Source organism: Stegostoma tigrinum, chromosome 2, assembly GCF_030684315.1.
Source record: "Stegostoma tigrinum isolate sSteTig4 chromosome 2, sSteTig4.hap1, whole genome shotgun sequence".
Taxonomy (NCBI): Eukaryota; Metazoa; Chordata; class Chondrichthyes; order Orectolobiformes; family Stegostomatidae; genus Stegostoma; species Stegostoma tigrinum.
The window spans coordinates 37,548,247-37,565,180 of record NC_081355.1 but is presented as its reverse complement, the minus strand read 5'-3'; the positions used below and the strand labels follow the sequence as shown (position 1 = coordinate 37,565,180).

At 40.6% G+C, this 16,934-nt stretch overlaps 1 protein-coding gene across 5 annotated transcripts in view; it reads left to right on the top strand.

The window, feature by feature from the left end:
* The window catches only part of LOC125449139 (dysbindin-like), a 218,738-nt gene that overhangs the window by 36,557 nt on the left and 165,247 nt on the right, over positions 1-16,934 (top strand). For all 5 annotated transcript variants that reach the window (XM_048524802.2, XM_059653468.1, XM_048524806.2 and 2 more), the window contains one exon: positions 3,690-3,822. In XM_048524802.2, coding sequence (XP_048380759.1) covers positions 3,690-3,822 — 133 coding nt within the window. The remainder of the gene's footprint in view (positions 1-3,689; positions 3,823-16,934) is intronic.

Below are 16,934 nucleotides of genomic sequence, written 5' to 3'. Positions count from 1 at the left end.
TTACCAACTTTATTCAGAAAAATAGAAACTAGAAGCAAGAATAGTCCATTTGACCCTTTAACCCTGCTCTGCCATTCTATATGATTGTGGTTGATCCTCTGTTTCAATGTGGTTTTCCCACTTTGTCCCTATATCCCCTAACACCTTTAAAATCTAAAGATTTATGTATCTCTGAATATATTCAATGACTTCCTCAACTCAGTTCTAAATGGTCTACCCTATATGAGACTGTAAAACCCTGGTTCTCAACCAGGGAAAACATCCTCCCTGCAGCTCGTCTGTCCATCTCTATTAGACTTTTATACACTTAAATCATAACCTTTTTTATTGTACCAAACTATTAGTGAAAACAGGCCCAGTCAAATCAATCTGTCCTCACAGGACAGCCCTGCAATCTTTGGTATCAAGCTAGTGAACCTCTGCTGCAATCCCTGTTTGACACTTGTACCCTTCCTTTGGTAGGGAGCCAAAACTCCACAATACTGCAGGTATGGTGTTACAAGGACCCTGTAAAACTGTGGTAAGATATCCCTACTTCTGAACTGAAATCCTGTTGCAATGAAGGCGATTATATCATTTTGCCTTCTAATTTGTTTGCACCTGTCTGTCTGCTTTCCCAGGCTCACCCAGAGCCCTTTTGTACATCCACATTTCCTGAAATAATCTCCATTTAAATAATACTATTTCTATTTTTCATTCTGAAATGTATAACTTCACATTTAACTTCATTATCCTGCATCAATGTGTTTGCCCACTGTCACAGTTTGTCCAAATCAGATTGAAGCTTTGTTGCATTATCCTCACAACTCTCCAACATAAATCTGGGTGAGATTGAAAGTTTGCAAATTGCTCCCTTGTGAATAGTTGAGCCCAGCACTGATCCTTCCACTACCCCACTAGTCACTGCCTGTCGCTCAGAAAAAAGACCCATTTACTCCCATCCTGTTTCCTGTCTGTCAACCAATTCTTGATCCATACCAATGTATTACCCTCTATCCCATGTTTGGTTTTGTCTACTAACTTCTGTAGGTCCTTGTCAAAAGCCTTCTGATGAACCAAATGCACCCCATCAACTAGTTTTCCACTACCTATTTGGGCAGCACAGTGGCTCAGTGGTTAGCACTGCTGTCTCAGTGCCAGGGACCTGGGTTCAAGTCCACCCTCAGGCGACTGTCTGTGTGGAATTTGTCCATTCTCCCCTTGTTGGCATGGGTTTCCTCCTGATGCTCTGGTTTCCTCCCAAAGTCCAAAGATGTGTAGTCTGTGCGGGATGCTTGGGGAGTTGGTGTTGACCTGTTGGGTCAAAGGACCTGATTCCACACTGTAGGGTTTCTATTATTCTGTGATACCATTCTATTAATTGCATTTTTTTTGACAAAGCTCAAATAGATGTTAAGTGTTCTGAGGAAGGCTCACCGGACCTGAAACGTTAACTCAGTTTTTACCTTCACAGATGCTGCCAGACCTGCTGGGCTTTTCCAGCAATTTTGTTTTTTGCTCCTGATTTACAGCATCCGCAGTTCTTCCAGTTTTTATTTAGATGCTAAGCGTGATTTGCCTTTCATAAACCTATGCTAGCTGTGCCCAACATCCAATGTTTTCCAAATATTGTTATCAAGTCCTCTCTAATAGGCTCTTCCTCTCTCTCACTACCGCTCTTATTCGCTGTTGTGCTCATGCTCCATCACTGTTTAAATAGTGGAGTTACATTTTCCACCCTACAACCTATAGAAGGTGCTCCATAGTTCATCGAATTTTGGAAGATGACAATCAATGCATCCGATATTTCAGGGCCATGTCCATAGTTGCATTACTAATCCTGATTTTCAATTCTGTCCCCACACTTGACTCTGTTTCCATAATTGTTCTGGGAGATTATTGGTGTCCTCTGGTGTTAAAACACCACAGAAATGTGTTCAATCCTTCTGTGATTTAATTCCATTTTATAATCCTTCAGCTTCTGATTGTAAGGTTTTTATCTCTTTCTCTTTGCACATATATAACTTTTGCAATCAGTTTTAATGTTCACTGCAATTTTACTCCATCCTGATCAAACTTTTTTTGTTCTCCTTAACTCAATTCTAAACTGCACCCAATCCTCAGCCTTGCTGCTTTTCCTGGCAATTTTGTGTCATCTTGGTGGAACTAATGCTATCCCTAGTTTTGTTTATAAACCCTAATTCAGCGACCTATCCTGTGTCTTTTTTTGTTTGCCATGCTGGAATGAGTACACTTTCATAAAATATTAGCGTTTGCCTATCCATTATTGACCCCTTATTTTTAGTAAAATTCCCTATCCTATGCTTGGCAATTCATGCCTTGTAGCTCCCATTATTTAAATTCAGGGCCTTTGTTCAGATTCGATGACTTCATTCTCCATCTTAAAGAAAAATTCTGTCATATTATGGCCACTTTTCTCCAGGGGACCCTGCTCAATGATTATTAATGAAAAGTCTCTTATTGTAGAGTACCCAGTCTAGAATAATCTATTGTATGGTTTGTTCTCCAATGTATTGGTCTAAAAAAAATCACTCACTCCAGGAATTCCTCTTCAATAATATCATTTTTTGTTTGGTTTGTCCAATCTTCCTTTATTTCATGCATCTGATTTCTTGCTTTCCCTTACGTCTCCGCTACTGTTTGGAGGCCTCAAAACAATCTCAAAAATGTTTTCTGCCCCTTGGGTATTTCTTATCTTGATCCATACACATTCAATATCATGATTTTCTATACCAGTGTCCTTCTTCACTCTTGCATTGATTCCCTCTACTTGCAATGCTACCCTATTTATTTTCCCTATTTGCCTGTCCTTCCAAAATAACGAATAGCCCAGATGTTCAGTTCACATCCTTCATCACCCTGCAGCTTTGTCGTCTTAATTGCAGCTATATCATAGCTGTTACATCTTAAATTTGCTCTGCTAACTTATTTACCTTGTTGTGAATGTGCCACAGGTTTTAGCTTTGTCTTTTTAACCTTTGTTAGTCAATTTTTAGCTTTATTTTGTACTGCGATTACCAATTGTTTTTCTCCCATTTTTTCCACTTTCTAATTTTTGGTGCTCACCTTTTTCTCGTTTCAACAGTTGTTTCTCCCTCTTCTGTCTTCCTGTTCAGGTTCCCACCCATTGCAGTTCTAATTTAAATTCTCCCTGGCAATACTTGCACTTCCCCCCCCACCATCTCCCCAAAGATATTGGTCCAGGTTCTGCCTAAATGCAGCCCAGCTTGTTTGTACCCCGCTTCCCTAGTACTGGTCCCAATGTCCCAGAATCCCTCCCTCTCTGCAGTATTCTGCAACTATTTATTTGTTATTTTGACTTTCTATAGCACGTGGTACTGATATAATCCTTTTGAGATTGTTACTTTATAATTGATGTCCTAATTCCTATATTCTGGTTAGAGGATTAAATATTGTATGTAAACATGGGATATAACAACCTTCGGGGGGTAACTTTCAGCATCGCTGGACCATCATCACTTAACACTCTATTTCTGATCGTTTTTCTATGCTAACAAGAGTTTGAATAATATGATTTGTAGTAAATAGTCTTATGCCACAGTAAATTAAGGAATGCAAAACTACTGAAAATTTCATAAGGTAATTTGAATTTCAAGTAGACAGTTAAATTGTTGCATTGTTTTAAATGTATTTTCTTGTTAATTGAATAACTGCCTCACCACTTGCAGGTTGTAGATGGCAAAATCGTGGTCCTGTCAGCATACTGGGAGAAAAGACGGAACCAGTTATCTGAGCTGCAGGAACAGCTCGAACAAGTTCCAGCTCTGCTTGTGGGCTTGGATACCCTGACATCCAAACTTGGTGAGTGCATTTAACTCTTCAGTTAAATTAGGAAGATGGTGGTAGAATACAATAATTGCAGTTCTTCTCTTCGTGTGGTAATTTATTCTGTGATATTGGATTTGAAACTTTTTGTGAAAATGCAAGTAAATGCAAGTAAAATTATCTTGCAAAGAAAATTTGAAGGTTTAAAGTGTGAACGTTTTACAGCTTAATTGTCATGGCTGCTATGTCAAACCAGTTGAAAAGCAGTCAGATGCTGTTTGAAAAACTAGTAACATTCCTGACTATGATAACAAAGTGTGAAGCTGGATGAACACAGGCCAAGCAGCATCTCAGGAGCACAAAAGCTGACGTTTTGGGCCTAGACCCTTCATCAGAGAGGGGGAAGGGGTGAGAGTTCTGGAATAAATAGGGAGAGGGGGGAGGCGGACCGAAGATGGAGAGAAAAGAAGACAGGTGGAGAGGTGAGTATAGGTGGGGAGGGATAGGTCAGTCCAGGGAAGACTGACAGGTCAAGGAGGTGGGATGAGGTTAGTAGGTAGGAGATGGAGGTGCGGCTTGGGGTGGGAGGAAGGGATGGGTGAGAGGAAGAACAGGTTAGGGAGGCAGAGACAGGCTGGACTGGTTTTGGGATGCAGTGGGTGGAGGGGAAGAGCTGGGCTGGTTGTGTGGTGCAGTGGGGGGAGGGGACGAACTGGGCTGGTTTTGGGATGCAGTGGAGGAAGGGGAGATTTTGAAGCTGGTGAAGTCCACATTGATACCATATGGCTGCAGGGTTCCCAAGCGGAATATGAGTTGCTGTTCCTGCAACCTTCAGGTGGCATCATTGTGGCACTGCAGGAGGCCCATGATGGACAAGCCATCTAAACAATGGGAGGGGGAGTGGAAATGGTTTGCGACTGGAAGGTGCAGTTGTTTACTGTGAACCGAGCGTAGGTGTTCTGCAAAGCGGTCCCCAAGCCTCCGCTTGGTTTCCCCAATGTAGAGGAAGCCACACCGGGTACAATGGATGCAGTATACCACATTGGCAGATGTGCAGGTGAACCTCTGCTTAATATGGAAAGTCATCTTGGGGCCTGGGATAGGGGTGAGGGAGGAGGTGTGGGGGCAAGTGTAGCATTTCCTGTGGTTGCAGGGGAAGGTGCTGGGTGTGGTGGGGTTGGAGGGCAGTGTGGAGCGAACAAGGGAGTCACGGAGAGAGTGGTCTCTCCGGAAGGCAGACAAGGGTGGGGATGGAAAAATGCCTTTGGTGGTGGGGTCGGATTGTAGATGGTGGAAGTGTCAGAGGATGATGCGTTGTATCCGGAGGTTGGTGGGGTGGTGTGTGAGAACGAGGGGGATCCTCTTTGGGCGGTTGTGGCGGGGGTGGGGTGTGAGGGATGTGTTGCGGGAAATGCGAGAGACGCGGTCAAGGGCGTTCTCGACCAATGTGGGGGGAAAGTTGCGGTCCTTGAAGAACTTGGACATCTGGGGTGTGCGGGAGTGGAATGCCTCATCGTCGGAGCAGATGCAGCGGAGGCGGAGGAATTGGGAATAAGGGATGGAATTTTTGCAGGAGGGTGGGTGGGAGGAGGTGTATTCTAGGTAGCTGTGGGAGTCAGTGGGCTTGAAATGGACATCAGTTACAAGCTGGTTACCTGAGATGGAGACTGAGAGGTCCAGGAAGGTGAGGGATGTGCTGGAGATGGCCCAGGTGAACTTGAGGTTGGGGTGGAAGGTGTTGGTGAAGTGGATGAACTGTTCGAGCTCCTCTGGGGAGCAAGAGGCGGTGCCAATACAGTCATCAATGTAACGGAGGAAGAGGTGGGGTTTGGGGCCTGTGTAGGTGCGGAAGAGGGACTGTTCCATGTAACCTACAAAGAGGCAGGCATAGCTGGGGCCCATGCGGGTGCCCATGGCCATCCCCTTTGTCTGCAGGAAGTGGGAGGAATCGAAAGAGAAGTTGTTGAGGGAGAGGACGAGTTCAGCCAGGCGGATGAGGGTGTCGGTGGAGGGGGACTGATCAGGCCTGTGGGACAGGAAGAAGCGGAGGGCCTTGAGGCCATCTGCATGCGGAATACAGGTGTATAGGGACTGGACATCCATTGTGAAAATGAGGTGTTGGGGGCCAGGGAATTGGAAGTTCTGGAGGAGGTGGAGGGCGTGGGTGGTGTCACGGACATAGGTAGGGAGTTCGTGGACCAAAGGGGAGAAAATGGATCCATGTTGAAAATGAGGTGTTGGGGGCCAGGGAGTTGGAAGTGCCTATAATCCAAAATATTTTTTGATTATAAATAAATGTCCCTCAGTAAAACAGTAACTTAATTTGCATTTTTGTAGTAACTTAAGGGAAGGATGTCGAAGACAGTAGCTAAGGTTTAAGAAAATATTAATTACATTTCCATTTGATGCTGGATCCAAGCAAGTTCAGCTCACCATGTTATTGTTTGTAGCCATAAATGGAATTTTACTAATATTGGATATTTGTTATGTAATAAGTGATTACAGAATAGAAAAAAAAATTACGTTTTCTTGCTTGTTGATGCCTCTTGGTTTGATAAACTGCAAAAGTTGACCAGATAATTGGTTTTATCTATGTTTGTGTATTAAATTGGAATGGAAACACCATTTTGTAATTTGTCTCTGTGAGCAGTTTGACCACTTTACCATTTCTCAAATTATTGCATAATATAATTTACTATATCACATGTGGTACTGTCACTATGTTCTTAAGGGCTATTAGGGGTGGGCAATAAATTCTGCCCTACCCAGTGATATGTTGTCATCATGTTTATGAAAATTCAGAATAAAATGTGACTTCAGTTTGTTTATGCATTGGTTTAAACATGGCCTTCACGGAATTTCTCACCCTTTTGCTTAAGAAGTAACCTCAAACCAATACTCTGGCAGCTTAAGAAGTAAATATAGCTTTGTATTGTGGTCTTGGTGCTAAGACACATTGTAAATCCAACCTGCAGCACAGTAGTCTTGAAGGCTGTTTGTCTTGAACCAGTCAACATGTTAAAGGAGGCTTGATGTCCAAGGGCATTTGACTCATTAAACAAACCTTTCTTGTTTTGATTCCTTCAGAATCAGAGTAGACCTTTTTTTCACCTTGCACAATTCAAAACGGTAGCAAGTATGCTGGGCAGGTGTCTACTCTCTGCTGAGATGGTCCCAACAGCTAGAGTAATTGGGTGGTAATTTGTTGAACTTTTCCTGTGTGCAAGGCCTGTGTCCCTGAATATATGCCATGAGATTTTGAAACCTTGTGGAAACTGGAAAAGACAAGAGCAGCATTTTAGTTTCATAATGGTCACAAACAAGCTTCTGGGCCCAGTTGATCATCAGTTAAACTTCCCATTATTACCTGGGTCCTTTGACTAACATGTTCAGTCTCAGTACAGATCAATCCAAAACTTTTAATTGGCCCTTGAGACAACTGTGTTGTTAATTTTAAGACCTATTCTACCATATTTTCTTGACGCTGAATACCTATGTAATTACTAGTAGTTCCTTTTAGAACTTTAGTATTCTGTATTAGCAGAACATTTTTTTGGTTAACTTCTTTTCTTCTGATAAGTTTATTAGTGATATGTTAAGTATTATTAGGAGTATATGCAGTTGATTGAGAACTGCCAGTTGTAATGCAACTACAGATGTTTCTAAATCTGTCAGTTAATATTTCGTTCTAGTTATAGTTAACTTAGAGATACTACAGACCATGCATGCTGTAGTCACTCTGGAGCAATGTTGTATTGAACATTACTACTTCAAATTGTTTTTTTGAAAAAGAACATGTTTTGTGCACAGCTGTTTAAAGCAGGTATTGGGAATGAGAATGAATTCTTAGTATGGTTAAGCACAATTTAAATGAGCCATCAAGCTACAATGATTACTTGTGTGATCTTCCTTGCTCTTTTTGCTCAAATGCATTTTTTATGGTTGCTGTACAGTTTCCATACGCAAGTCGCATTGACTGTTCTCAAATTTGGAGGACTTGAATTCATTTGGGGAGAGATCTTCTTTACTGTTTGATATAAACTTGTGCCAAAAAAGGACAGTTAAGTCAGAATAGGATTTCCAAAGACTTTTTTGAAGGAGCGCTATTCAAACTATTTCTCCTCGTTTTATCCCTTCTAGCCAAGCGCACTAATGTACATCATCCATGCTATTCAGTTAGACTTGATATATTCCATTTGTAGAGGTTATGGCAAAGGTAATTTATTTTAACTTTTTGGTTTGATCATTCAATGTTAACAACAAAATGGAAATAATTGGCATGTTTGGCAGCATTGTGGGCATAGAAGCAAAGTTAATGTTTCTGGTTGGTTTTTCGATCAGTATTAGAAGTAGTAAGTGATGTAACAGTTTTTATGATCAAATCCTATTACTGGCCTTATTTTGGTGGGTTTTTTTATGGTGATTTTGCTTTCCCAATTATAACACTTATCAAGACACCTGTTTTCTTCCTGTTCTTAGCCTATTCCAATTTTTCTTCACTACTGTTTCTTTTGTTGTTCACCCTCTTCTGCTCTGCCTTCCACTCTATCAATGACAGACTTTTCTCTGTTTCCCCCATATCTTCCACTCCATTTTCCAGCCTGACCAAATATGTTGTGCCTGCTGACGCTCAGGAGCGTGAACACTAGTAGTGATACAATTAAAATATATTTTTAAGTGGTGGGTAGCTGACAAAAACCTAAAAATGAAAATAATTGGATGAAAGTATACATTGGTTAACAAAGAGGGTGAGGCAGAGTAATTTCTAAAATGTTTTTTAAACATTTTGCTTTTTCACCATAGCTTATGTTTCTCAGCATTCCCAGTTATTAGACCAAGGATCACTGACTTGAACTGCTAACTACGTTCCTTTCTCATTAGGTGTGGGCTGAGTATTTCCATCATTTTCTGTTTTTATTTTCAGTCTCATAATTTACTGTGTATACACATATAACAGTCAAATTTTTGATACTGTAGTTGTAGGCAAAACATAAGGTCAACCTTGTACATAAATTTTCTGAGGAGCTCATTTCAACTAAAATGCACCCACATGGCATCCTCACCAGCTATTAATTCTGTGTATTGATGTCATCGATGGCAAATATGTCTGTTCCCATTATCTGAAGCTCCAGGAACTTTGGTGCAAAGTTTGAACTGGATGCCAAGCTGAAGACACTGGGATGCTTCAGGGAGCAGGAATGTTATTTGAATGTTTTAGCACAGGAGCTGGCCCCAACCCTGAGTTTAAGGTCTTATTTAGTCAGTAGTCACTGGAAGGCTGATATGACTGTAAATGAAGGCAGGTATTGAGATTCAGGAGGTGGGAGAGCCTAAGACTTTTCAGTTATCCCTCAGATACTTTAACTTGTTTGGATGAGTGCAGATTGCAGGGTGGCTGAGCTAACTGTCTAGAGTATTGTACTGTCAGAAACCATTCAAGTTAGGGGAGGCAAGAGGAATGTAGTGGTAGTAGAGGGATAGGTACAGAGAGGGGCATTTCAACTGTTTTCTGTAGCAAAGAATGAGAGTCCAGAAAATTCTGTTGCTTTTCCCCACGTGTGCATTCTGGACACTGGGGCTAGAGAGGAATTTGCGTTGGTCTGGGCAGTTGTCGATATTGGTGTAGCTACTAATGACATAGGTATGAGAAGGAAAGATGTTTTGAATAGCATAAGGAGCTGCGCACTAGATCATAAAACAGAACCACAAAGGTGGCAATTTCTGGATTAGCACCTGAGCCATGAGCAAATTGGCAATAGGCAAATAAAATTAGAGAGATGGGCATGGGGTTCAAAGACTATGGGAGAAGTAGCTCTGGTTTGAGCGAAACTGGCACCAGTATGGTAGAATGAATCTGCACCATTGGAACGGTCTCCACAACCCATGCTGAGATCAGTCCTCTGGCAAGCTGCACTACAGAGGTGAGAGTTTGAAACTCAACATTGGAGGTAAGGGGTGTTATTTGGCAGATGCAATAAATCAATGAATGCAGTCAACACAAGAGAAAGGAATTATGTAGGAAATGAAAAGCTGACTGTGGTAGGATGGGTTGGAGAATACACACTTCTAAATCAGTAGATAAGGTTAGAGGTAACAAAAATAGTGAAGGACAAACTAAAGACTATCTAAATGCACATAGCATTTAGAGGTAAACAGCAGAATTAATACTGTAAACAGCAGTAATCACAACAAAGATACAGCAGAATGACATACAGTGAGCTTTTTAATTATCTGGCACCCATAGGACCAAATATTCTGGATCATCAAGAGGTCTACATAATATATAAACACACCCCAAGGAATAGAAATGTACTGCAGGAATATATACATAACTATTATACTTTAACTACAGCCTAAAACACTTAGGGCAAAGTTGCATTACTATTTTAAATAAAACCCAACTAGCAGAGAGCCTTCTCACTTGCACCCTCAACTGATTACTTGGGCATCACAATAGATTACAGGATTTGAGGAGAAATTGACTCGAAATTGAATCAACTGCTGATGTACTGTATGGCCATTCAGTTGAACAACTATATTTACATTGAGGTAAGTAAACAAAAATGTAATTGGACAGAATAATACAGTAAATTTTGCAGTATTTGAGGTACGTAATTTTTTCCAGTGTGTATGGAGGCCATTAAGGTGCTGGTCAAAACAAAGTTTGCTGTAGTTAGAAACTTGCATATTGGAAGACGACATGACATTTAGGAAGGGCTGTAAGCTAAGAAAATATGGGAGAGATGGTTCTGTTAATTATAGTATAAGTGTAACAGAGAGGGATTGATTAAAGTTCAAGAAACTAGGAAATAGGAAATGGTTTAGTGTGATAAAAGATAAAGGCAAGAAGACGTTTGCTGAAGAGGTATACAGGCCCCCAGCAGTAGTCATGCATAGGATGGAACATAAAGTTCAAGATTATTTTTGCTTGTTTCTTACTTCGTTATAGGCTGGTAAAATCAAATGGGCAAAGTTAGCCTAGAAGAGAAGTTCACACAATGCTTTAGGCATAGTTTCTTGGTCAGCATATTCTAGAGCTGATCTGAGAGCAGGTTTTACGAGATTTGGTGTTGTGCTGAGAAGTAGGATTTTAAGTAATGACCTCAAAGTGAAAGTGTCTGTATGCAACAGCATTCATATGATTGAATTTTGTATTCAGTTTGAGGGAGTGTGGATTCAGACAATATTTTAAAGTTGCTAGGACAATTAAGAAAGGATGAATGCAGATTTATCTAAAGTGAACTGATAAATTATGTTAAGGGATAGGCCAATAGAAATAGATGAGTCATTTCTGGGATATGTCTGAATACCTAGAATGGATACTTTCCAATGAGAGAAAAATTCCAAGGAGAGAATAAACTACCAGTAATGAGCTAAAGAGTTAAAGATTAATTCAGACTTCAAGAAAACATTATTGTACAGCAGTGGCAGGTTGTAAATGTAACAGTTTAAAAAACAATTATGATTGATGAAAATTTTAAGGAAGAAAGGAAATAAAGTAGGGGAGAAAGCTAGCCAGACATTAAAAACATAAGAGTTTCTAGAAGTCTTTCAAAGAAGTAAACATTGAAGTGCACGCTTAACCTAAAGGAATTGTGTGTAGGACAGATAATTAAAAAATTGAGATTGCAGATGAATTGAACAGTTGTTTTGCATGTCTTGAGAAGTATACAGCTCGTGTCAGAAATAACTAAATTGGGAAATGGAAAGGAGGGAGGAAACTTGAAAATTATGATCATTAAAAGATGAACTAAGAGCAGTTATAGACTTTTCATTCCTTTTGTGCCTGCTGTAGTTAAATAGTATGATAATGGCTGATTTTCTAGCTCAATATCATGTTCCTATTGTATCTCCATACCCTTAATGCCTATAATACCCAAAAATGTATCAGTTCATTTCTTGAATATAGTCCAGTGACCCAGCAATCACAGCTTCTATGATAGCGGATTTCATCTTGCAGTCTTAAAAGAAGTGGCTGGTGAGATGGTTGCTGCCTCAGTCTTGATGTAAAAAGATTGAATGTTGAATTAGAAAGGAAAATAATGATTGCAATTCTTTTATTCAATAAGTGAGGCAGGTAGAAAATAGAAAATACAGGATTAACATGTGCCATAGCTCCAAGGTAAATACTGAATTTGGTTACATGTTGGCTATACTGGCCCTTTCATGGGATGAACATGCTGACTTTGTGGGCACACACTGAAAGCAGTTGATTGGACATAGATTTCATTTGTCAAACATGAGGATGACGATACAAAAGCTGCAAGCATCTTCTGCAATGCAAGGGCTCCTAGAAGTGTTGGTTGCAGACAATGAGCCATTATCCCAGCTGAGGATTCGAGTACTTCCTAAAGTCGAATGGCATTCGGCATACAAGTTCAGCTCCGTCCATTGTTCAATAGTCTGATGGAAAGAGCAGTCCAAATTTTGAAGGCAGGCTTAAAGAAACAGCCTGCGGTTTCACTTGATACCAAACTTTTCCAGGTTCCTATTTGACTACCTCTAGTAGAAGTGCAAGATAGCTCCAGCAGGGTTGCTAATGGGGAGAAGACTTTGCACCAAGTTAAATGTGATCTTCCTGGACCTGGGGTGATGTGATTAAAAGTTTGCTTCATGGTAGAACCGGATATGAGGCCAACCACACATCAAACTGGACCACGTAAATAACAAACAGGACAGACTAACAACACTATCGGCAGTACATTGATGTTACCTAGTATGGTAACAAAACATCTGCAAGCCAACCTTCCAGCTCAGTGAATAAATCAACAGCCCTATCCACAACCTGAACTACAAGTATTCTCCAAAACTTTAAAGTAAAAGCCCTGCTCACTGAGGAAGTGGCTGGCTCCGTGGAAACCAGACCAGTGCCAAATAGTATATGCGAATAAATAAAGGATGACTTGATGGGACACAATCACTATATCCCCCTCCCTCTGGACTTATTTCAGTTTGCATTTGCCATGGAGGAGGTGATGGTGAGCTCTTGCGTTGAACTGCTGCAGTCTTTGGAGTGTAGGAACCGCCACAGTAATATCAGAATTTCAGGACTTGACTCAATGATTGTGAAGGAAGTGCATTATAATTCCAAATCAGATTGATTTGTGGCTTGGGGGGGAACTTGCAGTTGGCGGTGTTCCTTTGGACCTACTGTCCTTAACCTTTATATGTGGTAGAGATTTCACGTTTAGGTGTTGCTGTTAAAGGAGGCTTGGTGCATTTAGTACTGTACGTTTTGTAGATAGCTCATATTGCTGCCACTGTGTCGGTGAAGGGATTGAATTATGAATGTGTGGATGGGATACCGGTCAGGCTATTATTTCCTGTATGGAGTAAACTTCTTGAATGCTTTTGAAGCAGCAGAATTTGTAGACAGGTATTATATCTCACGTTTGACTTGTGCCTTCTAGGTGCTCTCTTCTTTGACGAGAGGTGAGATGACTCTTTCATTGCAGAATTCTTAGCCTCCACATTGTTAGCCACAATACTTAGGTAGTTAGCCCAATTAAGTTTTTAGTCAACGGACAACTCTCAGGATATTAATAGTGAGGCATTCAGCCAGATTCATGCCCTTGTTTGTCTAAGGGTAATGGTTAGATCCTGTCTTATTTGTTGTCTGGCATTTCGATAGTGCAGATATTACTTAGTACTTATCAACCCAAGCCAGGATGTTGACCAGATCTAGCTTTATATGGATTCAGATTGCATCAGTACCTTAAGTTGTGAATGATGCTGAACATTGTGCAATCATCAGGGAACATCCCCACTTTTGACCTTGTGGAGGGAAAGCCATTGATGAAATAGCTGAAGGTGTTTGGGCCTTTGACACTAACCTGAGGAATCGCAGTGGTTTCCATGGACTGATATGATAGACCTCTAATAACTACAACCATATTCCTTTGTGCTAGGTATGATTACAGCCCTCGGAGTAATTTAGTTCCAGTTTCTATTGATTCCAGGTTTGCTAGGGTTTCTTCAAGTCATTCTTTGGTCAAATATGACGTTCATATCAAGGACTATCCCTCTCATCACCCCTCGAGTTCAGCTTTTCTTTTTTGGCCTGTTTGGACTGAAGCTGTATGGAGGCCAAACACTGACTCTGGCAGAACCCAAACTGATCATCAATGAGTGGGTTATTTCTTTGCAAATGCTGTTTGGTAGTACCCACTGATATAAACCCTTTCATCACTTTGATCAAGAGTAGTTTGTGATTGACTGGTATGCATTTGTTGTGCTTTTTGTGGTGAAAACATAGCTGGGCAATTTTCCACATTGTCAGATAGATGTCAATGTTATTTGGAACAGGACACAGCTGGTTCTGGAACAAGTCTTGCTGGAATGTTGTCATGGTCCCATAACTTCTGCAGCAGTGGGAGCTTTTAGCTGTTTTTTGTTATCAAAAATTGGTTGAAGACTGGCATCAGAGATGCGGGACCAGGCCAAAATGGATCATCTCCTCAGCCTAATTTGGATTCTGTTCAGGCCACTCAACTCCTGACCTCATTACAGCCTTGATTCAAACATGGACAAAGAGCTTAATTCCATAAGCGAGGTGAGAATGACAGGCCTTAACAACAAAGGTGCAATTGACCACAAATGTGGCATCAAGGTGCTCCAGCAAAACTAGAATCGATGGTTATCAGCGCAAACTCTCCACTGGTTGGTGTCTCACCTGGCTCTGGTAGTGGGAGGCCATGTCAGCTCGAGGACATCTCTGTAGGATGTCCCTCAGGGTAGTACCTTAAGTCCAACCAGCTTCAGCTGCTTCATCGATGACCTCCCCTCCATAAGGTCCGAAGTGGAGATGTCTGCCGATGATTGAACAACATTGTGTTCATGACTCCTCCGATACTGAAGCAGTCCATCTTCAAATGCAACAAGTTCTGAAAAATAGCCAGGCTTGGGTTGGCAAGTGGCAAGTAACATTTGCACCACACCAAAACTAGGCAATGACCATCTCCAATAAGACACAAGTTATCTACCGCCCTTTACACTAAAATCTGTTACCATCACTGAATCCCCTACTATCAACATCCTTGGGATTATATTGACCAGAAACTCAAGTGGACTTGTCACGTAAACACAGTAGCTATAAGAGCAGATTGAAGGCAGATAACTCATCTCCTGACTCCACTAAGCCTGGCCATTTACAAAGCAAGAGTGTGAGGGAATATTCCCCAGTTGCCTGGATAGGTGCAGCTTTAATTACATTCAAGAAACTTAATACCATCCAGAACCCAACAGACTGTTTGGCACTGCATCAACAAGTATGCATTCCCTCCATCACCAACGCTCAGCAGTAGTGTGTACTATCTAGAAGATGCACTGTAAAAATTCACCGAAGATCTTGAGACAACTACTTCCATCTAGAAGAACAAGTGTAGCAGCTACATATGAACACCATCACCTGCAAGTTGCCTTCCAAGCCATTCACTATCCTGACTTGGAAATATATCGCTATTGGGTCTAAATCCTAGAATTCCCTCCCTAAGGGCATTTTAGGTCAAAGTACAGCATGCAGACTGCAGTGAGAAAGCAGCACACCACCAACTTCAAGGGCAGGAAGGAACAAGCAATAAAATGCTGACCAGCCAGCAATGGCCACATTCTATGGGTGAATTTGAAGGAAAATTTTAGAAGATGAATACAAATAATTAAGCCTTGTCTTTTGTACTGATGCGCTGAGTTCTTCGTCATTTGAGGATGGAGAGAGTTGAAAGCTATCTCCTCTTGTTTATTCTGTTGCCCACCATGATTCATGATTGGATGTGACAAGACTGCTGGGTTTTGATCTGATTGAATAATTGTGGGATCACTTAGCCCAGTCTATTACATGCTACCTGTCCTGTCTGGCATGCAAGTAGTCCTGTTTTAAATATTTGATAGCCCAGTAGTGATCCACGTTGCACTCACTCATTGCTACTTGTTAATCTGAAAATGATACATTTATGCATACTGTTTCCTGTTATCTAAACACTCTTCTATTTATATTAATATACTCCATGCACAATGAGATTTTTTGCGCTGCAACCTTTATGACATCTTGTTAAATACCTTCCAGGAATTTTAAGTATACCTATCCACATAATTTTTACTCCATTTCTTGTACATTTTTGTCTCTTATTTTACAGTTTGTTATTTCCATTCTCTAAAGTTAAGACTGATGCAAAATCTTTTCATCTATCATACCTTTATTTTGCTAACTTAATTCCCCAGATGTGCTTTCTAGAGAGGACCAATGTGCACTTATTTTGCCCTCCTTTGCTTTTTTAAAATCTTCTGGCCTGCCACTAATTTTTCTGAAATTGCACCTTTTTCCAATGTGATGTTAATTAAGGAAATTAAAGGTAACCATGGTTAGTGGTCCTTCCCCTAATGCCTTGCTCCAATATGCCTGCACTAAATGGTGTGAAATAGTTTCCTGACCTATTCCCAACTTAATTCTAGCTGAATCGAACTGGGAAATTGCCTAATTGTTTGGTTTTTTTCAAGTTTAAGGCACTAGTGTTATAATCCCAGTTGAGGTTATTACTCAGGTCAGATTTCAGACTAAAATCATCTGGTCTGAGATCGTATATTTTACTTAACAAGAAGGTGTTTCAGTGAAACACAAACACATTATGCTGCAGATCTAGTGTTAACAATAAACCAGATTTATTGCACAAAAGGAGAGATTAAAATAGAATAACCAAGTTATTTATGAAACATAATTTGAAAGAATCCCATTAAACCCCGCACCATCACTTTTTACAGTGCTCAAACGCCAGAGAGAATTCCTTTCTCTCTCTAGTTTGTCTTAATGATTTCTTTCAATTCCCAATCTTGAGCTTGATAGCCTCTTGCTTATTATTCACTCAAATGAACTTAAATTTTGTCAGCTTTGAGTGACTCTTCAGATATCTAACCAAATACGTTTGGTCTTGAACTTTCAAGCAAAGGCTGTTACACTGAAGAGACCTATTTCCCAACTGTTCTGAACTCCGTTTTCTTCCGGAAGAACTGTCTTTTCACATAAACCTCCATCCGGCACTTCTGCATGCCTGAAAACACTCTTTTCAAGATATGGATTTTTTCATTTTAAAAAAATCAGTTCCTGTTTCTATGAACTGAAATCTAGGTATTGCTCTTCAGTGTTTGTTCTGACCAAG